The 24,972-nt window shown below is 39.9% G+C and overlaps 2 protein-coding genes and 1 long non-coding RNA gene across 7 annotated transcripts in view; 2 read left to right on the top strand and 1 right to left on the bottom strand.

Moving 5' to 3' along the window:
* Positions 1 to 7,726, top strand: part of XPOT (exportin for tRNA) — a 44,229-nt gene extending 36,503 nt beyond the window's left edge. Inside the window, exons 24-25 of one of the 2 annotated variants that reach the window (XM_033221392.1) lie at positions 4,068 to 4,124; positions 7,139 to 7,726. In XM_033221392.1, the coding sequence (XP_033077283.1) occupies positions 4,068 to 4,124; positions 7,139 to 7,165 (84 nt within the window). In that variant the 3' untranslated portion in view covers positions 7,166 to 7,726. The remainder of the gene's footprint in view (positions 1 to 4,067; positions 4,125 to 7,138) is intronic. The other variant, XM_033221393.1, reaches the window with a different exon arrangement.
* LOC117089820 overlaps positions 1 to 11,198 on the bottom strand; it is a 38,498-nt gene extending 27,300 nt beyond the window's left edge. Inside the window, exon 1 of the long non-coding RNA XR_004439767.1 lies at positions 11,114 to 11,198. This is a non-coding gene — a long non-coding RNA (uncharacterized LOC117089820). The remainder of the gene's footprint in view (positions 1 to 11,113) is intronic.
* Positions 11,199 to 11,412: 214 nt separating this feature from the next.
* Positions 11,413 to 24,972, top strand: part of TBK1 (TANK binding kinase 1) — a 53,404-nt gene continuing 39,844 nt past the window's right edge. For 3 of the 4 annotated variants that reach the window (XM_033221394.1, XM_033221396.1, XM_033221397.1), the window contains exons 1-4: positions 11,413 to 11,517; positions 14,847 to 14,964; positions 18,808 to 18,948; positions 23,178 to 23,307. In XM_033221394.1, the coding sequence (XP_033077285.1) occupies positions 14,878 to 14,964; positions 18,808 to 18,948; positions 23,178 to 23,307 (358 nt within the window). In that variant the 5' untranslated portion in view covers positions 11,413 to 11,517; positions 14,847 to 14,877. The remainder of the gene's footprint in view (positions 11,518 to 14,846; positions 14,965 to 18,807; positions 18,949 to 23,177; positions 23,308 to 24,972) is intronic. The other variant, XM_033221395.1, reaches the window with a different exon arrangement.

Genomic DNA, 24,972 nt, shown 5'->3' with positions numbered 1-24,972 from the left:
CATCTTGAAGCTCTTCTATGTTTTCTTCTACTTTTGCAGTTTGGAGACTTTATATAAAGTCTTTAATACATTTTGAGTTGAGTTTTGTGTATGGTGTTAGATAAGGGTCTCGTTTTCTTTTGCACATAGATATCCAGCTTTACCAGCGCCATTTGTTGAATAGATTATTGTTTCCCCATTGTGTATTCTTAGTACCCTTGTTGAAGATCAGTTGACTATATGCAGGGTTGATTTTCAAATTCTATTTTGTTCCATTGGTTTATATGTCTGTCTTAAAAGAGACAGGGTCTCACTCTGTTGTCCAGACTCAAATGTGATGGCACCATCATAGCTCACAGCAACGACAAACTCCTGGACTCAAAGAATCCTTCTGCCTCTGCCTTTGCCTCCCAAGTAGCTAGGATATATGTCTGTCTTTCGCTGTTACCATACTGTTTTCATACTGTAATATTAAAATATATTGTGAAATCTGGAAGTGTGGTACATCCAGCTTTGCTCTTTCTCTGGATTGTTTTGACTATTCAGGGCCTTTTGTGATTTTATGTAAATTCTAGTTTTTTTTCTATTTCTATAAAATATGCTCTTGGAACTTTTATACGGATTGCCTTGAATCTGTACGTTGCTTTGTTTTTTGTTTTTGGAATGATTAAGAAGCTTTTTAAAATTTTTTAAATTTATTTTTATTTTTTTGAGATGGAGTCTTGTTTTAGTGCCCAGGCTGGAGTGCAGTGGCATGATCTTGGCTCATTGCATGCAACCTCCGCTTCCCAGGTTCAAGTGATTCTCGTGGCTCAGCTTCCTGAATAGCTGGGATTACAGGCAGGCACCACCATGCCGGGCTAAATTTTTTTTTGCTTTTTTTTTAGTAGAGACCAGGCTGGTCTCGAACTCCTGACCTCAGTGATCTTCCCACCATGGCCTTCTAAAGTCTTGGGATTTTAATGTGACCACCTTGCCTGGCCATTAAGAAGCATTTTGTTGACCTGATGGAATAGCGATATTCATTTAGCAGCTCAGTTTTATATACTCTTTCCCCTGTGTCGTTTTACATAACGTGTAAAGGTGGGGAAGAGGGCCCTTTTATTGCAAAGACATTTCCAGAGTCGTCATCTTTTTCTTTCTCTTTTTTGAGACAGTCTTGCTCTGTCGCTGAGACTGGAGTGCAATGGCATTATCTCTGCTCACTGTAACTTCTGCCTCCCAGGTTCAAGTAATTCTCCGGCCTCAGCCTCCCAAGTAGTTAGGATTACAGGCGCCCACCACCACGCCTGACTAATTTTTATATTTTTAGTAGAGATGGGGGGGGTCACCATGTTGGCTAAGCTGGTCTTGAACTCCTGACCTCAAGTGATCCGCCGGCCTCAGCCTCCCAAAGTGCTGGGATTACAGGCATGAGCCATCACACCTATCCAGAACCAGGGGCTTTTCTGTGACCAAGGTAACCCCTTATCAATTACCCTAGCGCGTAGTGGCCTTGGATCTTACTGCTAGGCACTGGCTTTCAGTGTTGCTTTGTACTTCCCTGTCTTCTCCTTGGGTAATGCCACTAGGCCCGGGTAGGATGCCTGCCCTTTCACTTCACGGGTAGATTCCCATAAGAACTACTTTGAAGGCCAAAATGAGATGGGTGAGAGAGCTGCTTTTTCTCCTGCTCTCCTTTCTTGTGTCCTCATTCTTGCCCATGATTTTTTTGATGTGTTCCATGATCTCCTTATTCATCTTGATCTCTATATCCACCAGGACCTGCTCTTCATAATATAAATAGAATTGTAGGAAGGGTGATGGTATTGTGTTCTCAAACATCATGATCTGCATCCAAGGGTTTTTTGTTTGTTTGTTTGTTTGTTTGAGATGGGGTCTTGCTGTAGTCTTGCTCTGTCACCCAGAATGGAGTGCAGTAGCACGATCTCGGCTCACTGCAGCCTCCGCCTCCCAGGTTCAAGTGATTCTCCTGCCTCAACCTCCCGAGTAGCTGGGATTACAGGCATCCGCCACCACACCCAGCTAATTTTTGTATTTTTAGTAGAGAAAGGGTTTCACCATGTTGGCCAGGCTGGTCTCGAATTCCTGACCTCGTGATCCACCCACCTCGGCTTCCCAAAGTGCTGGGATTATAGGCGTGAGCCACCGTGCCCCATCCAAGGGTTTTTTTTTTTTTTGATCTGAGGTATGTTGAAAAATACAAATTTCCTGGTACCCTCACCCAGCTCCCCAGGTGTGTTATAATTCACTGTTGAGACCTTCACCAACTCCCTGAACACTACTACATCACTCTGGTCTGGGTACTGCAGAAGGGGAAGGGCCCCTTCACAGGTGGTGGCAGTCAGACACCAAAGAGGGGTAAGAGAACAGCAGACACCACTTCTCCTCAGCAGATTGCTTTGGGTAGTGAGGACATTTTAACAATATTAAGTCTTCAGTCCATGACACAGCTGTCTTTCAATGGTGTTTTTTGTTTTTATTTTGAGACAGGGTCCTCACTGTCGCCCAGGCTGGTGTGCAGTGGTGCGATCTCAGCTCACCGTAACCTCTGCCTCCCAGGTTCAAGCAGTTCTCCCACCTAAACCTCCCAAGTAGCTGGGACTACAGGTGTGTGCCACCACACCTGGCTAATTTTTGTATTTTTGGCAGAGATGGGGTTCCACCATGTTGGCCAGGCTGGTCTTGAACTCCAGACCTCAAGTGATCCAGCCACTTCAACCTCCCAAAGTGATGGGATTACAGGCATGAACCATTGCGCCCAGCCTCAATGGTGTTTTTTTGAGGCTTTTATAATGCTGTTTTTTCAAAAATAAAGTAGATCTCACATGAGTTTAAGAGATGAATTTAACTCATTTTTAATGAATTTGTGATCTCTTACTTAACAATATACCACCTTTAACTTTAGAGATATTAATGACTTTCTTGGTTATCATTTGTTACGTAAGTAAACTAGTATTTTAATGAAAATATTAATTATTATTGTGATCTTAGTGCTCACCAAAAGTAGAACTAGACCATTCAGTTTACAGCTAATCTTCTTCCAGATTGCTAAATGAAGCAAAATTATTTTTCTATTTAGTAATTCATTATGAAAGATAAGGAACCTCAGTTTTCCCTTTTTAATATGCCTTATGTCTGACAACACATTTTGCAGAATATTCCCTATTCTCTTTTTCTTTTGGTCTAGCTCTGTTTGTTTATCCCTCTTACTAGATGTGAGCAGCCATAGCAATGTAGTTTTTGTCCCACTCACTCTTATCAGGCATGAGTCCACCTTGTCTAGGAGAGCTATGTTCTCAAAAGTGAAATCAGCCTGTTTGACAAGTACTAACATTTGAAAATGCTACAAACCTCTTGTGGTGAGATACTGTTTGAGTTGATCTTGATAAATTAAATACTATGAATCTGAAGCAACCTTAAATTCCTTTGACAGATAAATGGATAAACAATATGGTATATACATACAATAGAATATCAAGCCTGATTCATAAAATAATCCTGTCATATGCTATAATGTGGATGAACCGAGAGGACATTATGCTAAATGAAATAAGGCAGTTATTAAAAGACAATGCTATATGATTCCATTTGTTTGAGATATCTAAAGTAGACTCACCCAAGCAGAAAGTGGTGGTTGCCAGGGGCTGGAGCAGGGGAAAATGGGGAGTTCTTCAGTTAAGAGGCAGAAAGCAAGCTTGTTTTGCAAGATGTAAAAGTTCTAGAAACCTGTTGTACAACAGCGTGCATGTAGTTAATGCTACTGTACTGTACATGTAAAAGTGGTTAACGTGGTAAGTTTTAAGTGTTTTTAACTACAGCTTTTTTTAAAAAAGAGCCAGGCACAGTGACTTATACCTGTAATTCCAGCTTCTTGGGAGGCTGAGGTGGGAGTGTCCTTTGAGCCTAGGAGTTGGAGGCTACAGTGAGCTATGATCACACCGCTGTACTCCAGCATAGATGACAGAGCAAGACCAGCTCTTAAAAAAATTAAAAAAAAAAAAAAAAAAAAAAACCTGTGGATATGAATTACGATGGATTTAATACAAATACATTTGTTCTTTCTCCCTCTTTTCCCCACCCCCCAGGAGTTTTGTCAAGCGCTTCAGCAGCCTGATGCTAAAGTTTTTAAAAATTACTTAAAGGTAGGTATTTGCGAAGCTCACGTATCTTCATACAATTAGGTAATGTTTGAGAGTCAAGAGAGAATACGTATCTGCAATTATAGATGTTTATGTGAAGTCCCTTTTAACTAAGTTTTTGCAAAAGATCATAAGTTAGGTAAGCACACTGAATGTGTACACCTTTGATTATATTGGTGAGAAAATGCCAGTTTTATTTTATAGTTTCATGATGTAATTAAATAGAAACTAGAGGGATTAGAAGAATAAGAAATGTTCAGGAACAGTTGTCTACATTAAGTTGAAAAGAAGGGGCTAAAAATATAAAAACAGAAGAATGAGATACTTGCTTATATCCTATTTTGAAACATTTGAACTGTAAAACAGACAAAAACGAGAATCCTCAGATTTGGGCCATCAAGCCTCCTTTTACATTTACGAAATTACTGATTTTTTTTTTTTTAACTCTGTAAATCAACAAAAAGTGTCACGTTTATTTGGTATTCATAGTTATAATCAAGTTCATGAGATGAAACAGTCTTGGTCTTACCTTAGGTAGTCATTCATTTCATACATCATGACTGCTTTTTATGTACCAAATACTACAGTAATGGCTGCAAATACAACTATGAGTAATTTTCCCTTCCCATAAGGAGCTCATGATCTAGAAATAAAGTTAGTGTGACAAGATGAATTGTTTATTTTTTATTATCTTCACTCAGATAATTTGAAGACAAAGCACTATATTAAATTCAGTAGCAGGTAATTTAGTGTAGCACCTGGTTCTTTTGGTGAAGACATTCAGTGGAATTTGTAAATCAAAGGGCTCTGCACAGTAAATAATTTAAGTGTATCATCCTTTGACTGTGTTTCTAACATTTTCCCTTGTCAGTTTTTTCTTAGTTGTAGTTTGTCAGCTTAAACATCTCAGAGAGTTTGTGTGGAAGAATATTGAGGGCTTTTTTTTTTTTTTTTATCATTGGGAACCCTCCCCTTTGCCATCCTCCCATAAAAAAGCAAAGTGCCTACGTGAGTAACCCCTGTTGAATAACCATCAGTCAAACTGAATTTAAGGACTCAATCCTCACTATTAGAGGTATCTGTAACAGTAGATCTAGGTACCCTGTAGAAGGCTTATGCTCCAGATGTGGTTATTCATCTGCATAGCTTTTGTAAAAAGTCTTCCTTCTGGGCCCAACTTTTCTTTAGTGATGACATTATCTTAGTGATCATAACTATCAGTGTTAGCATTATTATTCTAGTTGGAAAAAATGAATTTCATTCTTTTGTGCTCACTCCTCCCTTCACATCTGATTGATCCTCAGATCTTGCAGATTCTTTCCTCATCCTCTCTTCTGTCTCTTGCTGCTCTGGTGTAGGCTGATGTTATCTTACTCTGATGTTTCTTCTCTTGTTCTAGCCAGGCTGATGTGTTTGACTCTTCAAATAGTCCTTTGGTATTTATTCGCCTTCCTCATAATCTTCCTAAACAAATTCATGTTTCTCAGTTTGGCACTTAATTTTTTTTTTTGTATTCTGACCTGAGACTACCTTTCTGTTTTTTCTTGCAGAAATGGTCTTTACTGTTCTTGTAGTTCTTCAAAAATCCTGCCTTAATAGCAGCCCAACTTCTGTATGAACTGTACTCATTTTTCTATGTTTGCCTTAAGCACAGTCTCCTTGTAAGGTTTTCTTCTGCCTATATAGTGATCATTTTTTTCCCTGCACATAGTCAGTAGATTATCTGTTAAATGAATCTCCTAGGTACTAGGGCACTATCAATACTGTTCTTGTCTGTATTAGTCCATTTTCACGCTGCTGATAAAGACATATCTGAGACTGGGCAATTTACAAAATAGGTTTATTGGACTCACAATTCCACATGGCAGGGGAGGCCTCACAATCATGTCAGAAGGCAAGGAGGAGTGAGTCACATCTTACATGGATGGCAGCAGGCAAAAAGAGAGCTTGTGCAGGGAGACTCCCATTTTTAAAACCATCAGATCTCGTGAGACCCATTTACTATCAGGAAAACAGCATGGGAAAGACCTGCCCCCATGATTCAATCATCTCCCACCTGGTCCTTCCCACAACACATGGGAATTATGGGAGCTACAAGATGAGATCTGGGTGGGGACACAGGGTCAAACCATATCATTGTCCTTACTGAGAACAGTGAATTATGTCTGATGCTCACCTGACCTGCTATGGATGGCAGTGTGTAGTACTAGGCCATGCCTAGCACAGCCTCTAGCCAACTCCTTTGTAGTCTCAAATTTTGACTTGGAGGTACTTTTGAATCATCAAATAAACAGTAAATTCCTTATGGGGTTACAATTGCTGTGTTTAGCTTTGACTTGTTTCCTCCTCAATATTTATTTATTTATTTATTTATTTTTGAGACGGAGTTTCGCTGTTGTTGCCCAGGCTGGAGTGCAATGGCACGATCTCGGCTCACCACAACCTCCGCCTCCTGGGTTCAAGTGATTCTCCTGCCTCAGCCTCCCGAGTAGCTGGGATTACAGGCATGCGCCACCGCACCAGGCTAATTTTTTCTATTTTAAGTAGAGATGGGGTTTCTCCGTGTTGGTCAGGCTGATCTCAAACTGCTGACCTCAGATGATCCGCCCGCCTCAGCCTTCCAAAGTGCTGGGATTACAGGCGTGAGCCACTGTGCCCAGCCTCAATATTTAATTTACCAGTGTTAATTTTGAAATAGTACCGATCAGTAAAAAGGTGTCAAGAGCATGTTTTCTTCTGACCACTTGATTTCCATAGCATAGAGATAATACCATATTTTCACTACTTCCCCAGTTGGGTGATGTCAGCATAAGTTATATCTAGACTTACCAAATTCTCCAGAACAGAAAGTTCTTACCTTGGATTACATATGGATATATAAGGCATGCGAAATGTTCTAAATATCTATCATATGTTACAAAAGAACACTGCTAGCACTCAGAAACTTGGAGCCATTCTTCAGGTGAAAGTGGTATCTTCTGACATTAGTATTGATTGCATTAATACTTTATTTACAGGTGTTCTTCCAGAGAGCAAAGCCCTAAGGACTGGATTTCCCTGTGCCTACTTCATGATCAGGAATTCCAGTTAGTGTATAAAGAAGCGATTTTTGTGTGCCATTCACACTGGTCTTTTTCACACTGTTTTGAGCTTACTGCAGTATATGTTTTGGGATTTTTCTGTAAAATGGGTGTAATTTTCCTGATACACGTATGTAACAACAAAAGAAGTTGCCTGCATGCCGGTCCAAATTGTTCTGTATAAAGATGCTCTTAAAAGACACAGTTATCCTAGAACCTTAATTCTTTTTTATTTGAAATTTTAAGTCAAGTCCTTTATAAAGACCACAGCAGTGGAAAACAGTGTACTTTTTAAAAAATTGCTGAGTATAAAATGTTTGAACATTTTCTTTATGTGTGAAGACACATAAAGTATGGGGGGAATACAACAATCAAAACTAACTTTTTGTAGATAGCCATTTCATTTCTTTAAACTGTTTCAATGCCAATATGTATTCTACAAAAGAGAATGGTTTTAGGCTCCAGTGTTACACTTTTTTTTATATATATATATATATAAATAAATTTTACGTAGTGAAATCTACCAAGTCTTTTCTGGAATTATTATAAATACTTTAGTTTTATTTCTCATCTTAATCTCTCCCTAATTTCGCGTTTAAAGGTTTACAAATATGAGTGTGTGGATGCTTTAATTCATTTAACCTCACTCCTCAAAGGTAACATGCAACTTAGTTCTGTTATATGAGAGTCTTTTTTTTTAATGTACTAGAAAAAGCCTATGTGAATCTGTTGATAGAATTTAAAATTCCAGGCCGGGCGTGGTGGCTCACGACTGTAATCCCAGCACTTTGGGAAGCCAAGGCAGGTGGATCATTTGAGGTCAGAAGTTTGAGACTAGCCTGGCCAACATGGTGAAACCCCATCTCTACTAAAAATACAACAGTTAGCCAGGTGTGATGGTGCACGCTTGTAATCCCAACTACTCAGGAGGCTGAGGCAGAAGAATCGCTTGAACCCAGAAGGCAGAGGTTGCAGTGAGCTGAGATTGTGCCACTGCATGCCGGCCTGGGCGAGACAGTGAGACTCTGTCTCAGAAAAAAAAAAGAATTTAAAATCCCAATTTATTTTCTAACTCTTTTATTGGATGTATTTAGAACACAGTATACTTATAGTATACCTATGTGTTTATTATGTTTGTAAATGGTAGCTAACATTTAATTACTAGAAGTACTTACCCCTGCCTTCCTCCATTTTTATTCATAGCTACTTGAGAAAGCAAAAGGAAATAATAGTTATCAGTAGTATCACTGGAAAATTGAGAGGAGGGACAAAACTGAGCAGCAGAATTCGTATAGACATTTAAGTTTAAATTCTAAAAGCCCAATTGAGATTTTCAGGGAGGGTGTGTTTTGCCCTTTGGCCTCATGAATGGGTTTCATGAATGGGCTTCAGTGGCCTATAAACTCTGTAAAATTCTATTCTAAATTTTGCACATTTATTTTGTTCTGGTTAATTCCAGAAGACATTTCAAACATTTTTCTTACATCATATAATAAAAGTACTTAACTAAACTGACAATTATAAAAATAAATCAGCCGGGCGCGGTGGCTCACGCCTGTAATCCCAGCACTTTGGGAGGCTGAGGTGGGTGGATCTCAAGGTCAGGAGTTCAAGATCAGCCTGGCCAACATGGTGAAACCCCGTCTCTACTAAAAATACAAAAATTAGCCAGGCGTGGTGGCGGGCACCTGTAATCCCAGCTACTCAGAGGCTGAGGCAGAGAATTGCTTGAACCCAGGAGGTGGAGGTTGCAGTGAGCCGAGATCGTGCCACTGCACTCTAGCCTGGGCGACAGAGAGAGACTGTCTCAAAAAATAAAATAAATAAATAAGTAAATCAGTGAAATGCACCTTATACTTTAATAAAAAATGTTTTCAGAAATAGATAAGTGAAAGCTGAGTGTTTCTTTGATAGGTTCCCCTGTACTATACGAGTGATAATTACAGCTATTGTAATAGTAGTAATTGTTAAACAGATACTAATGAATAGCATAGCATAGTGGGTAAGAGTTTATATAGCACAGGCTCTAGAATCAGATTAAGTAGGTTCAAATACCAGTTCTGCCAGTAACTGGTTTAGAACCTTGGGCAAGTTAAATAATGTCTCCCAGCCTCAGTTTTCCTATTTGTAAAATGGGGGAAATAATGGTAGCTACCTCAAAACTCATTATGAATTCAATGAGTTAAACGTGAAAAGACTTATTACAGTAGCTGGCACATAGTTTATATGGATGCTATCTCATATTAGCATATATGGAATTAATAGTGTATCACTATACTTTTTTTTTTTAATAGAGACCAGTCTGTCACCCAGGCTGGAGTGCAGTGGTGACATCATAGCTCAGTGTAACTTCTAGCCCCATACTCTACTAATCCTCCTGCCTCAGCATCTAGATTAGCTGTGATTGCAGGTGTGCACCACCACACCCAGCTACTTTTTTTCTTTTTTTTGGTTGAGACAGGGTCTCGCTATGTTACTCAGTCTGATCTCAAACTCCTGGCCTCAATCCTCCCACTGGCCTCACAATGTTGGGATTACAGGCATAAACCACTGCGCACGGCCTGTACTGTGCTATCAATTCCATATATGGAAAGGTGTTTTCCCGTTCGGAGCTCTTTAAAGCTCTGCAGAAGATTTACATGTGTTTATAGAGCTAAGAGAAATCAGGGCATGGAAATTGAGTGTGTAATAAAAATTAAACTCTTCATGTTATATAATCATGCATAATTTCTGTCTTCTTCTCTGAAGTTGCCTAGAGCACCATCACAGTTAGGAAACCTCCTTCGTGAATTTCCTTATTCCCAAAAGCAAGTACCCAAATAATTGTCTCAAGAGAGGAAGGACAAACTGTTAACAAGCTGAAATATTTGGGGATTTGTGTGACTTGACTAGGGAACCACAGGGTTTTGTAATGCCTGATTTAGCCCTGTGCCTAACAGTTTATTTAAATCTTAATGCTAATGTTAATTGGTTCCCAGGTGGTTGACCTTATAAGAAAGCACTGTGTGGTATTTTAATGTGGTAAACATGTGAATGAAGGCCTTTGGCTCAGTTAATCACTCCCACAACTTTGAGCTGTGGTTTTACTGGTGGAAGGAACTTTACCAGGTCTTTGCTCTTGTCATTAGATATCAGAGAACTGAAATTGGTTGGAATTGTAAGCAGTGAATAGATGCGTTGTTAGAATGATTCCATCACTTATACGTTGTTTAAAATGCTAATAAAGTAACTTGCTTTGTAAGAACACATTAGAGTGGACTTTTGTTATCTCCATTGTGCATTTGATAAAACTGAGGCTTAGAGAGGTAAGAAACTTGCTTTTAAGTTAGTAATTGGCGGCCAAGACAGCAACCCTAGGTCTGTTCCATTCAAAAGCCTCTGAGCCACTCCTCATGACTTCCCGTTCATTCGTGTTTGCTGTAGTACTATTCTGGGACACACCATCTTCCTCTTCCCCTCCACTCAAAAATTTAGCCCTAGATTAGCAGCGGTCTCTCTGCCCCCTCCTTACGTTAAGAAAGGCCTGTTTGCTGTCCGTGGGCAGAAGGGACCCCTTCAGAAAGCTATTCCTTATTGGGAATAGCTGCTTGAGATTTTGACTGCACGAATATTGCAGGACCTAATTTTAGTATTTAGGTTTTACTTCTTAAATTCTTAAGTTTGGAGTTAGATACTCCAAAACGGCCATTTTCCAAAATACCGAGAGGGAGTTAAATGAACATAATTACATTAAGAATTTAACGTCTTTCTGGGTGATGGGAAAATGAAAAAAAGAATGTAAAGTCTGAATTACTGTGAGACGATAATCTGGTTCCACTGCAGCCAAAGTGGGCCCTTAAAACATAGAATCCATCCCTCCCGGCTCTGCCGGCCGTCTGTGCCTGCCCCCCACGTGTCCCACGTTCTGCACACCTGTAAATCGGGATGTAATCCCTTGTTCAGAGTCGGTCCGCCCCACTGTCGGCCGGCGCTCGGGGTAGGGGCGGGATTTGCAGTTGCGGGAATCCCAGTTACTGTGTTCGCTGCTCAGGGCTCCTCACTTCGCCTTTAGATTAAAGGGGAGCGAGGGGAACAGTGGACTGGGTGTGTCTCCAGACATCCCCCTCATTACCGTGGCCGGGGAAGCCGACTCAGCAGTCGCCGCCACAGCTGCGGTGGCTACCGGACGGGCCATAGGCGTGCGCACGCGCACCCGCACCGGCGCGCCGGCCGTCGGTCACGTGGCCCCCGGCCAGGGCTTGCGAAGCCGGAAGTGTCCTGTGGCTCGAGGAGGCCGCGGGAGCCCGCCGGCGGTGGCGCGGCGGAGACCCGGCTGGGTAAGTAAGACGGCCGCGGGCGGAGGGGCCAAGGCGGCGCGGGGCGCGGTCGGTCAGGCCTGCGCCGCCCGGCGGGGAGCGCTCCCGCCCCCTGTGGGAGGCTGGGATGCTGAGTCAGAGCGGGGGCGGGGGCGGGCGCACCGAGAAGCCCAGCACGACCCGAGGCCAAGCCATCCAGGACCCAGGCTGCGCGGACACTGCCTCTGGGGTGTGTGTCAGGGGCGGCCGTAGCCGGTGGAATGGTCGCGCGGGCCCTCTTCCCTGCATCCCCGCTCCTCGCCGCGCGGCCGGTCCTCGACCTGCATCCCGTCCGGGGGCTTTGGGCACAAAGAGGACGACTCCGTTACCGGGCCTGGGCCCTGGCTGCCCGGGGAGGCAGGGACACCTCTTTCCCTTGAAGTTAGATTCGCTGTTTTCTACCCTCTTTCCGAGAGTGGACACAACTGGCAGTTTTTAAATGCATTGATTTTTCAGAGGATTAAAAAGAGACGTTTCCTTAGAGGTTTAGTGATGTTCTGTCCGCAGAGGTTGACTCACACCGGAAACTAGAAGCCTAAGATATTTTAAATATATGCCTATGAAATACGAATTCCCAGACGTTCCTTGCTCCTCGTCTACCTGACTTACGGGTTTAATTTGTAGTCTCTATCCCAGGTATTTTTAGTAGGTGGCCTCAAAACAACTGCCAAATGTATAACCAAAGACAGGTCTTTTCCACTCTGGAAGCCCCAGTGTATGAATCACATAGGGGTAGAGTTTGGAAATCCTGGAACTTTGTCCATAGGCCATGTCGTCAAACCTGTTTTCATCCCTCAACAAATAGTAACTTTCGTTTTGGACAGTATAAGGAAGTAGGCTGAACACGGCATCATCAGCAACATACTTGTTGAGTGCCTGCCTATATGCTTGTCAAAAATTTGGGATGATTTATATGGCAAGCACGTTGTGGGTGTGCTGAGTCATGTTTTAGCATGTTATTGTGGAGTTATTGGAAGATAGTTTCAAAAGATATTTCCCCTGACCACTATTGTGATTACTCTTAGAAACCATAGTTTTGTATCTGCATAGAGAACAGATACCTTAGCTGATAAATATTTTTCTTATTATTCTGAAGGTACATACATATAGGTACCTAATGGTACTGTTTGCCATTTATAGTTACATTGATTAGGGAAGGTTTTTCATTAGATGGTTGAGACGTTTATTATTGTATCGTGAATGAAATGTAATAACCGACAAATGTGTATTCCTTATTTGTGAAAAGAAAATCTTATTTTTATTGCTTATTTCCAGTAGTCGTATATAAAATTTATCTAAATTAGATGGGTAGTAAAATTATATGAAAATATCCTGCTGTATCTGTGATTGGTAAAATTGAGACCCCTGACCATTCTGCATATTCCTAACCCAACTTGGGGATATTGGTGGTCATTAATTCATCACAGAATACCTACTCTAGCATACTACTTTTTGCTTTAACTTACTGTGGAGGGATATTAAAATCCATGTTTTGATGACAGTACAGCAGGTTTAAGGGGGCATGGTAGGACTAGTGTTTATGCTATGTTAGCATACATCAATTTTAGTCCAATGTGGAGCTTGGATATTTTGTATACCTTGATAGATCCATAGCTTTTCAGTATTAAAGACTTGATAATACAGGCTACTTGGTACGTTTATATATTTATACTTGGAGGTTGGAGAAACTACCCTTAATTTCAGAAGAGTTCGTAACTTTTCAGGAGTAATAATTTTTGCACCTTTCCTTTATACTTGTCAGGTTCTGTGTAGATTGTGTAGATGAAATTTTAGCTTATGGAAATATTATGCAATGGCAACATTTGTTTTCATTAGCGTTTCCCTGCTCTGAAGGAAACAAAGTAATTTTTTCTATATTTATTATATTTTACATTATTACTTTTCTTTATTTTAAAACACCTTAAATTATGTCTTAAATTAATCTTTCAAAATATTTGAAGGAGGTAAGTAACAATATCACTCTCACTGACAAAGACAAAATTAGAAGAGAAATAGGTGTTGGTTTTTATTGTTTTTGTTGTTTTTTTTTTTTTGAGATGGAGTCTGGCTCTTTCACCCAGGCTGAAGTGCAGTGGTGTGATCTCAGCTCACTGCAACCTCTGCCTGCCGGGTTCAAGCAGTTCTCCTGCCTCAGCCCTCTGAGTAGCTGGGATTACAGGCATGCACCACCTCGCCTGGCTAATTTTTTTGTATTTTTAATAGAGGAGGGGTTTCTCCATATTGGCCAGGCTGGTCTCGAACTCCTGACCTTGTGATCCGCCCGCCTCGGACTCCCAAAAGTAGTGGGATTACAGGCATGAGCCACTGCATCCGACTGAGAAATAGATGTTTCTTTCAGCCCTGTGATAAGTTAATTAAATTCAATGTATGTCATTGGTTAATGTTTTTTTTTTCAAAGCTCGCACAGCATTTTAGCCTTGAAGATTGCTAGAAACTTAGTTTTTTTTTTTTTTTTGAGATGGAATCTTGCTCTGTCACCCAAGCTGGAATGGGGTGGCACGATCTCGGCTCACTGCAGCCTCTGCTTCCGGGTTCAAGTAATTCTCCTGTCTCAGCCTCACTAGTAGCTGGGATACAGGCGCCTGCCACCATACCCGGCTAATTTTTGTATTTTTTCTGGAGACAGGGCTTTTCTATGTTATCCAAGGTCTCAAACTCCTGGCCTCAGGTGATCTGCCCACCTTGGCCTTCCAAAGTGCTGGGATTACAGGCATGAGCCACTGCTGTCAGCTGAAACTTAGATTTTTTTTTTTTTGTCATATTATTGTATTTTATTATAGTATGTGTAGTATATACTAACTTAAAGGGAAATAATGTAATCAAAATGATGATCATGGGGAAAATGGCATCTTGCTTTAATCTTCAACTTAAAGTTACTCTTAATAATCCATTTATACCATTACGTCAAATTTTAGTCATCCCTGCAGAATTTTAGACAAATGAAAACAGACAAGGTGACACCAAAGAGTAAAGCACAGAAAGTGATATTGATTAAAAAGCTGAAAGTAAAAATCTACCTTGGCTAGAACTGAACATTCAGATCCATCTCTCCAGAGGAAAATCTAACTTGAATCATAATGGTTCATATTTTGACTAGTTTATACCATATCAGTTAGCAACTTATGACTTGAAAATACTTTGAAACTTAGATATTTATGTTGAACTGTTTATACACTTCAATTCAGCAACAGATAATGGGTGATCTTACTTGAGACTAAAAACAGCTAACATTTGTTTCTTAACTGTGTTACTCCCTTAAAACATATTTGCAAATTTTTTTTTTCTTTTAGTGTAGCAAGAGGATTGCCTGATCCAGCCAAGATGCAGAGCACTTCTAATCATCTGTGGCTTTTATCTGATATTTTAGGCCAAGGAGCTACTGCAAATGTCTTTCGTGGAAGACATAAGGTTGGTACAGAGAAAACTTTGAAGACCTTTTATCACTGTATGTATTTTGTTCTAAGATGCATGCTTACGCTAAAATGTGTGACTTGATGATTTTGATCCCTTTGTCCGAAGAAATTGTTTTAATGATTTTTGTGGTTATTTAAGGCATAGCTGTGTCAGGCAGTGAACTGTCTACTCAGTGGTGGCAGAGGTTAAGTGTTAGTGAGTGGAGGGAAACATTGGTTGAAAATGGACTGGGAAAGATTACCACAGCTCCCCTATGGTAGAGAGTGATTTCACTGACAGAAGTTCAGTGTAATGAGTTGAGGTAGCATTTGATGTGGCATTTTGGATGGTAGGGAGGCAGATGTGTAGTTGGAGGGGAACTCACAGGTGTTTCTGATAGGCTCTGGTAAGGGTAAGTACTCCCACTAAAACAGCATCCTACAAAGCAGATGGGAGTAAAATGAGATTCTCAACTAGGAGCCCAGGTTGAAAAGACCATATTTTCGTATAAGGTAATCAGAACCTGGTAGTGGAAGTGGGAATAAAATAAGATTATTCCCAGAGGCACTTCAAGAACCAAAAAGGATTTTGTGTCAGATTCAATGTGGAGGATGAAATTAAAAATAGTTAAAATAATTTAAAATGAAGAAATCGAAGATAATTAAACTTCCTATTCTGGGAAAGATGCTGGAAAAATAGAGTCTATTCTGGGAAAGAAGCTGGAAAAATGGAGTACACAGTTCATTTATAATACAAATAATAACTAATTTTGCAGTGCCATGAATTTGTTTTGGAGCTAAATGATGTTTGGAGCTTCCTAAATCCTTATTTTCAGAAATAGGGCCCTAAAGTTTTAGTAGAGAGGAATTGCTTCCTCTTTTCCTGTATTCTTGAGACTGCTAGTCAGTTCTGTCAGTGACGATGAGATAAGCATACATCGGGGAGGGGCTGTTTCCTCTGGGGAGAGAATATTGACTATAAACAACCTTTATGGCTCATAGAGAATGAATCAGAAGTACCATACGGACAACTTTTAGCTTTCCTCCCCCTGTATCTAGGATTATCCACAATCTTACTCAGATTACTTGTGATCGATCCTGGGTACCCCATCCTAGAAATTGCTTTTGTTTTATACCAAGGAGAAAATGACTAGTGACTCAGAATTTAGCATTGAGAACACATCTGATCATCTTATCTTCCTGTAGTCCAAATTAACAAACTTTTAATTATCACTTGGTATGTGTCAGGCACTGTGGCAGACCTAGTGAATGTAACTATAGCTAATGTGCAGTCCCTGGACTCAGTTTCAAGTTTAGTAGCAGGATGGATTAGAAAGGAAGTAAATTGGAAGCTGATGGGATGAGAGATAGTCGATAGTGGTAGAGACTGGATGAGACATATTGAAAGGGCCTGGCAGTAGAAGATACATCATATATCCTGCTCCTCTTTCCTTACTTAAATACTCTGTGCTTCATGTAAATGACTACACATAGTATGCACTCTATAAATGTTTGCTGAATGAAAGAATAAGTGAATGAATGAAGACTGATTAGACTACCCCAAGACAACCTGAAGCTCTCCAAAGGAAACAAATATTTACCCATTATAGTGTGGAAATCTAAAATGAGGATTTGAGAAATATAAGAATTAATTAAAAGATTGCCACGTCGGACGTAATGGCTCACGCCTATAATCCCAGCACTTTGGGAGGCCAAGACAGGTGGATTGTTTGTGTCTAGGAGTTTTGAGACCAGCCTGGGCAACATGGCAAAACCCTGTCTCTACTAGAAACACACACACACGAAAAAGATGGCCAAGGCCCAGTCTAATATTTAGTCCCCAACAGTTTTCCTAGGAAGGTGCTTTGAGAAACCATGTTTGTTCTTAATGATGGCAATTTCAAGTGTTTAGGACTATATCCTCCAAAAAATCCTGCTTCCCTTTAACTATTTAAGGATTTTTACCATGATATTGACCCTTTTATATTATTTCTTAGAATGACCAAATTATTACATGTATTACTTGTCATTCAAAGTATATTACCTACTTAATCTCTTTTTCATTAAATTGCTTTTAGTTACTAATGTATGAGTGTGGATGTGTATATTCATGGTGAAGTTGAAGGGAAGAGAGTTGACGGATGTGTTGATCTGCACATATGGATATACACACACACACACACATATATAGAATATATATATGGATCTCTATTATTTGTATACACTTTGACTTAGTGAATAATAGATGACTGTGTAGGTGAATAAAGGGAAAATGGTACGTTTCCACCTATATCCCGATAATCTCACAGGCATGATGTAGTCTACACAAGTTTGGAAAATAATGACCATGAGGTCAGTGGGTATATTGCAAAATTGTATTATTTTCCCTGCTTGCTCCTCTGTTAGGTTTCTCCTAGTTTTAGACTGAGTTTGAGGTCTGTCTCAGCTTAAGAAAAACCACTCTGTTGGGTGATACATAGATTTGGCAGTGTCTTTACCCTTGCTGAACTAAGGGAAAAAGAGTGGAACTGAACTATAGTTAAATTCTTCTCTTTTCATATGTCTGAAAATGGTCATTGGCTCTTTCATCTTTCATTTTCCTCTGGAAAGAATATATATCAATTTGTGCATTTTGTGTGACCAGGGTGAGGGGAATCACATAGGATTATGAAGCAGTTAAATGGCCTTAAGAAAAGGATCATGCGATTCTGGAGTGAGAGAGGAGGATGATAGCTCCAAGTGGTGAATCTGTGGAAAGTATAAAGAAGGCTGCAAAGCAGGAACAGTACAGAGGTCCTGATAGAGAGCCATGAAATGTCTTTAGCCATGAAATGTGCTTGAAACCCAGGCTCAAAGAGAAAAGGATTTTCCTGCTTGCTCTAGGGAAGTTCAACCTTGGATGAATGGGGGAAAATGTAAGGCTAAACTCAAGATCTGGACTGGCCACGAGGGAGAGGCTTGCTCATTAGAGTGACTGGAAGGAAGTGAGAGGGTCTGAAAGAGAATCTTAAAGGAAGGTTAATAAGAAGAACATACGAATATGATGTTTATTTACCTGAAATGTAAGCGTGTGTTTAGAACCTCTAAGATTCCCTCCCAACTACAACTGTGCTTTGTAATTTTGTGTGTGATCTATTTCAGTAGGTCATGAAAGAGTGAGAGTGGGATGCTTTGATACATCAGTAGAGAAGAAGAAATAAATGCCTTTAATCGTCTAGAGAGGGTCTGTGAAGGAACAGCCTGCCCTGGTCATCTAGGTAGAGTTGCAGAAAGTAACCCAGGGCAGCAGGAGTAGAATCCAACCAGGAAGTCTGCTTTAGCCTCGCTTTGCAACTCCTGCTTTCCCCACTCCCCTCCCCAACATTGTCCTAGCTACAAAATAATTCTGAAAAGTTAATTGCATTACTTTGATATTCTTAATAAAAATCTCATAGGTGGAATACAGTGCTCAGTCTCTCTGTCCTGCTTTGATTTGTTTAAAATGATTTGGAGAAGCCCTTGTGAGTTTCACTTTCTCTTTCCTCTCTAAAAGATGATTTTGCTTTTGATATTATTATAGCTTTTATCTTCCTATGTGTGACTATTTTTGCCCCACTGTATCCTCATGAAAGCTTTATGATATGAAAGAAAATATCCATTTCTAAATTCCAAAAGGTGTAATTTGAAAGAAATGTTGAGCAGTTAATTGATTCATTTTAACTTTTTAGAAAAGTCAAGAGTCCTAGTACAGATTCCCTGTGCCTAAAAGATGCACGATGTTCTATAAGAAAATAAGTTGCAATAACTAGTTTTAATGCTACCTTTTAATCTCTTTTACAATATTATGAATAAATAAAACATTTCTCTCTTTTTTTTAAAGAAAACTGGTGATTTATTTGCTATCAAAGTATTTAATAACATAAGCTTCCTTCGTCCAGTGGATGTTCAAATGAGAGAATTTGAAGTGTTGAAAAAACTCAATCACAAAAATATTGTCAAATTATTTGCTATTGAAGAGGAGGTAAGTAGTAAAACTTTAATCTTACATTTATTGTAGTTATGAGTCAAGAGATAGAACCTAATATTAAAAAATGGATTTAAAAAAAAAAAGTTGAAAATTGGGGTTTGTACAACCAAATACTCTATCCTAAAGGATTCTTGAATACATAGAAAAATAGAAATAAAATATCATAAAAATGGAATCAGAAACAGTAGTATAAGAAATAAAAGGGGGTAACCAGGTGTGGCTGGGTGCGGTGGCTCATGCCTGTAATCCCTGCACTTTGGGAGGCTGAGGCAGGCAGATCACGAGGTCAAGAGATTGAGACCAGCCTGGCCAATGTGGTGAAACCCCATCTCTACTAAAAATACAAAAATTAGCTGGGCGTGGTGGTGCGCACCTGTAGTGCCAGCTACCCAGGAGGCTGAGACAGGAGAATTGCTTAAACCTGGGAGGCGGAGGTCACAGTGAGCTGAGATCGTGCTGCTGCACTCCAGCCTGGCAACAGAGTAAGACTCCATCTCAGAAAAAAAAAAAAAAAGAAAGAAAGGATCACTTGAGCTCAGGAATTCGAGAACAGCCTGGGCAACATGACAAAACCCTGTCTCTGTAAAAAATACAAAAATTTGCCGTGCATGGAGGTGTGCACCTGTAGTTCCAGCTACTCAGGAGGCTGAGGTGGGAGGATCACCTGAGCCTGAGAGATCAAGGCTACAGTGAACCATATTGTGCCACTGTACTCTAGCCTGGGTGATGGAGTGAGACCCTGTCTCAAAAAAATAAAGAAATAAAGAAATAAAAGGGTATTGAATGTGGTTACCAGTATTATTACTAGAAAAAGACAGGTAACAAGTTAAATCAAATAATTATAAAAAGAAAAAATAATTACAAAACAAAAATCGAACTTTTAAAAAAATAAAAATTTTTGGGCCGGGCGCGGTGGCTCAAGCCTGTAATCCCAGCACTTTGGGAGGCCGAGACGGGCGGATCACGAGGTCAGGAGATCGAGACCATCCTGGCTAACACGGTGAAACCCCGTCTCTGCTAAAAATACAAAAACTAGCCGGGCGAGATGGCGGGCGCCTGTAGTCCCAGCTACTGGGGAGGCTGAGGCAGGAGAATGGCATAAACCCGGGAGGCGGAGCTTGCAGTGAGCTGAGATCCGGCCACTGCACTCCAGCCTGGGCGACAGAGTGAGACTCCGCCTCAAAAAAAAAAAAAATAAAAATAAAAATAAAAAATAAAAATTTATTTCACAAAAGAATAAAAATTTCAAGAGTCCTAGAGTTTAAGATATGAAGTCCAATTATAAAAGAATTGATTTTTATAAGGGGAAATGGTGGAAGTAAGAATGTCATTAGGAAACGTAATCTAGAAATAATGGAAATAGAAATTATTTTAATCCCTTTAAACATGAGCAATCAATAAAATCTTTCGGGAAAAAATGCAGTTTATACTCTTTATTCTAGTGATTTTATTTTTAGTGATTATTTCTTAGGAAGTAATCAGAAATTTTATGCATAAAGATTTAATGGGCATGCTGTTTATAATAAAGAGTGGTTAAATAAGTTGAATAAATTAGAATATGTGGCAGATAGTTACCTGAAATTAGCCAAACTCAAGGTTAAGAGCATAGCCTTCCAGACTGCCAAGTCTGCTCAAGACTTCTGATACCAATTGCAAAGGAGTTTGGCAAACTGCACAGAGAGAACAGTTCCCACAGGACTACCCTCACATCATACCAGCTGGACGCAAATATGGGGGTTGCCCATGACACTCAGATTTGGTAATTTGCTGGAAAGTAGAATGACTGACAAGACTGAGGAGAGTGCTATACTTATAATTACTGTTTTATTGTAGCAAAAAAATAGAAATTAGGACTATCCAGAGGAAGAGACACAAAGCGTGGAATGTGGGAGGGTTCCAAACTTGAAGCTTCTTTGTCCTGAGGGACATATTACTGTCTCAGCATTGATGTATGACAGTATGCATGGAGTATTGCCAGTCAGGGAAGCTCACCCAAGCCTTCGGTGTCCAGGGTTTTTACTGAGGCTGGATCACTTATTGCCTGTATTGCTGACCTTTAGTCCCCAGCCCCTTCCAGAGGTTTGGGGTAATTCCTTTAGTCTCCATTTCCTCTGGAGGGCAGAACTCATACGGTGTGTTCTAAAGCCCCCATCATAAATCATGCTGTTAGGATCTCCAGTGGCCAAAGCCCCCAGAGGAACAAAGACAGAAGTCTTGTTCTTTCAGATAGGACATTTCAGGGGCCAGAGATCACTTTCCAGTAGCCAGGGGCAAAGCCTGACTTCTCTTTGGGTAAAGTTAATTTTACCACACAGTAGTTAAGTGGTAATGAAAAGAGATATTTACCAAAATTTTAATCTCAGAACACCTTATATATGATGTTATGTGAGAAGAATCAAGATTAAAAATATATATGTAGTATGATCTTAATATATACAGTATAATATGCAAACAGCATTATGTATCTATGACATTATTTGATTCATAGAAAAAAGACTGAAAAAAAAACACCAAAATATTAATTCGTTATCTCCAGTTATTTCTCTCTCTCTTTTGAAATGACTGCCAGAGAGTAATTTAAAATATTTTATTAAAGTGTTTTGGACATATGTAGAAAAAAATTATAAAAGAAAGAAAGGATAAAAAGTTGGAGATGAATAGATTTTAAGACTCATTCACATTTTCAGGTTCTGGAATTGGTGTGCATCTTATAATCATTGTGTATATGTAATTTGATGGTATTTCTTTTTCCCCGTAAAGCTGTTATTAAATTGATGAAGTATTATAATCAATGGTATGTTAAAATTAAGGTTTAAAACAAATGAGCAGCTCAGATGCAAATGAGCAGACTGGAGCTGTGCTGCAAGAGGGACCACTCAGCTGTTCTGCTCCCCATTTATTTTTAAGGATAGGACTCCATTCCTTGAAGTAACAGTAGTCATCATCAGAAAAATTTCGTTTTAAGAGGTTAGAAGAACTGTTGTCCTAAATGTACTGTTATACATAAGAAATTCGACGCTGGCACGGTGGTTCACACCTGTAACCCCAGCACTTTGGGATGCCGAGGCAGGCGGATCACAAGGTCAGGAGATTGAGACCATCCTGGCTAACATGGTGAAACCCCGTCTCTGCTAAAAATACAAAAAAATTAGCTGGGTGTGGTGGCATGTGCCTGTAGTCCCAGCTACCTGGGAGGCTGAGGCAGGAGAATGGAGAATGGCGTGAACCCAGGAGGCAGAGAGCCGAGATTGCACGACTGCACTCCAGCCTGGGCAACAGAGCAAGACTCCGTCTCAAAAAAAAAAAAAAGAAATAAAGAATTTCAAGTGACTGGGTGTGGTGGCTCAAGCTTGCAATCCCAGCACTTTGGGAGGTTGAGGCAGGCAGATTGCTTGAGCCCAGAAGTTCGAGACTAGCCTGGGCAACATAGACCCCATCTCTACAAAATAATAGAAAAATCAACCAAGCATGATGGAGCATGCCCGTACTCCCAGCTACTTGGGAGCTGAGGCAGAAGAATCACTTGAACCTTGGAGGTGGAGGTTGCTCTGAGACAGAACAAGACTCTGTCTCAAAAAAAAAAAAAAAAAAGAAATTTAAGATAATTTTAACAAAACCATTGTAACATTGTACCAATGATTTTGTAGTTCAGATTTAGCTACTTTTTACTGTGGTTTGTCTTCGAAAACAAATCCAACTTCTTAATAGGAATTTGGAAAATGTTAATTCTTTTAATTTATTTATTTTTTTAATTTTTTTTTTTTTTTTGAGATGGAGTGTCTTGCTTTGTCGCCAGGCTGGACTGCAGTGGCGCAATCTCGGCTCACTGCAACCTCCGCCTCTTGGGTTCAAGTGATTCTCCTGCCTCAGCCTCCCGAGTAGCTGGGACTAGAGGCGTGCGCCACCACACTCAGCTAATCTTTGTGTTTTTAGTAGAGATGGAGTTTCAGCATGTTGGCCAAGATGGTCTCAATCTCTTGACCTTGTGATCCGCCCACCTCAGCCTCCCAAAGTGCTAGGATTACAGGCGTGAGCCACCGCGCCTGGCTGGAAGATGTTAATTCTTATATGTGTATGGACAACAGGTACTGAATCTCAGGTAAAGCAAAGTGCTTTCATCATTGTAACAAATCCTACATTTAAATGAAATCAGATAAGTACTGACATATAATCAAAATTTATTTTTTATGTTGATTCCCAATCAATGATTTCTTTTTTTTCAGACAACAACAAGACATAAAGTACTTATTATGGAATTTTGCCCATGTGGGAGTTTATACACTGTTTTAGAAGAGCCTTCTAATGCCTATGGACTACCAGAATCTGAATTCTTAATTGTTTTGCGAGATGTGGGTATGTTTGTTTATTTATGTGATTTCATTTATATATAAAATTTAATAACAGAATTTTTTAAAAACATCTTACATTCAAAACTAAAGACCTTTATGCAATGCTTCCTTAGATACGACACCAAAAACACAAATACCAAAAATAAATACATAAATTGGACTTCATCAACATTAAACATTTTTGTGCCTCAAAGGACATCAGGTAAGTGAAAAGACAGCCCATAGAATGAGAAAAAAAATGTTTGTAAATCATACACCTGACAAGGAATTTTTATCCAGACAAGTCAACAATAAAAAGCCAAATAACCCAATTTAAAAATGGGCAAAGGATTCACATAGACATTTCTCCAAAGAAGATACATAAGTGGCTAACAAGTACATAAAAAAGGTTCAACATTAATTAATCAATTAATAACCAACATCATTGGTTATTAGGGAAATGCTCATCAAAACCACAATGAAATACCACTTTACACCAATGAAAATGACTAATATCAAAAAGACAAATAGGGCCAACCATGGTGGCTCACGCCTGTAATCCCAGCACTTTGGGAGGCGGAGGCAAGCAGGTTGCTTGAGTCCAGGAGTTCAAGATCAGGCTGAGCAACATAGTGAGCCCCCGTCTCTACAAAAAATAAAATAAAAAATAGCCAAGCATGGTGGCATGCACCTGTAGTCCCAGCTATTTGAGAGGCTGTGGTGGGAGGATAACTTGAGTCCAGGAGATTGAGGCTGCTGTGAGCCATGATTGTACCAGTGCACTTCAGCCTGGGCAACAAAGCAAGACTCTATCTCAAAAAAAAAAAAAAAAAATTGAACAACAACAAGTGTTGGTAAGAATATGGAGAAATTGGAATCCTCATACATTGCTGGTAGGATTGTAAAATGATACAGCCATTCTGGAAAACAGTCTAGAAGTTCTTCAAAAAGTTAAATATAGAATTGTTTAACTTTTGACCAAATGACCCAGCAATTCCACTGCTACGTATATATCCCAAAGAATTAACATATCCATATAAAAGCTTGTACTCCAGTGTACTTAGCAGCATTATTCATAATAGCAAAAAATAAAAAATGAAAACAGCCCAAATGTCCCTCAACTGATGAATAGATAAACAAAAATGTGATATGTCCATACAATGGAATACTATTTGTTTACAAAAAGATATGAAGTAGTTATATATGCTACAACATGGATGAACCTGAAAACATTATGCTAAGTGAAAGAAGCCAGACGCAATATTATGTGATTCCATTTATATGAAATGTCAAGAATAGGCAAATCCATAGAGACAGAAAGCAGATTAGTGGTTGCTGGGGGATCAGGAGAAGACAGAGTTGGGTATGAGGTGTCTTTTTGGTGTGACAAAAGTATTCTGAAATTAGTGGCGATGGTTGTACAACTCTGTGACCATACTAAGATTGACTGAATTGCACACTTTAAAGAGGTGAGGCCAGGCGCAGTGGCTCAAGTCTGTAATCCCAGCACTTTGGGAGGCCGAGACGGGCGGATCATGAGGTCAGGAGATCGAGACCATCCTGGCTAACACGGTGAAACCCCGTCTCTACTAAAAAATACAAAATACTAGCCGGGCGAGGTGGCGGGCGCCTGTAGTCCCAGCTACTCGGGAGGCTGAGGCAGGAGAATGGCGTAAACCCGGGAGGCGGA

The sequence above is a fragment of the Trachypithecus francoisi genome, unplaced genomic scaffold (assembly GCF_009764315.1).
Source record: "Trachypithecus francoisi isolate TF-2019V2 unplaced genomic scaffold, Tfra_2.0 Lachesis_group11, whole genome shotgun sequence".
Lineage (NCBI taxonomy): Eukaryota > Metazoa > Chordata > Mammalia > Primates > Cercopithecidae > Trachypithecus > Trachypithecus francoisi.
The sequence above is the reverse complement of the archived record's forward strand: the minus strand, read 5'-3'. Positions and strand labels throughout refer to the sequence as shown.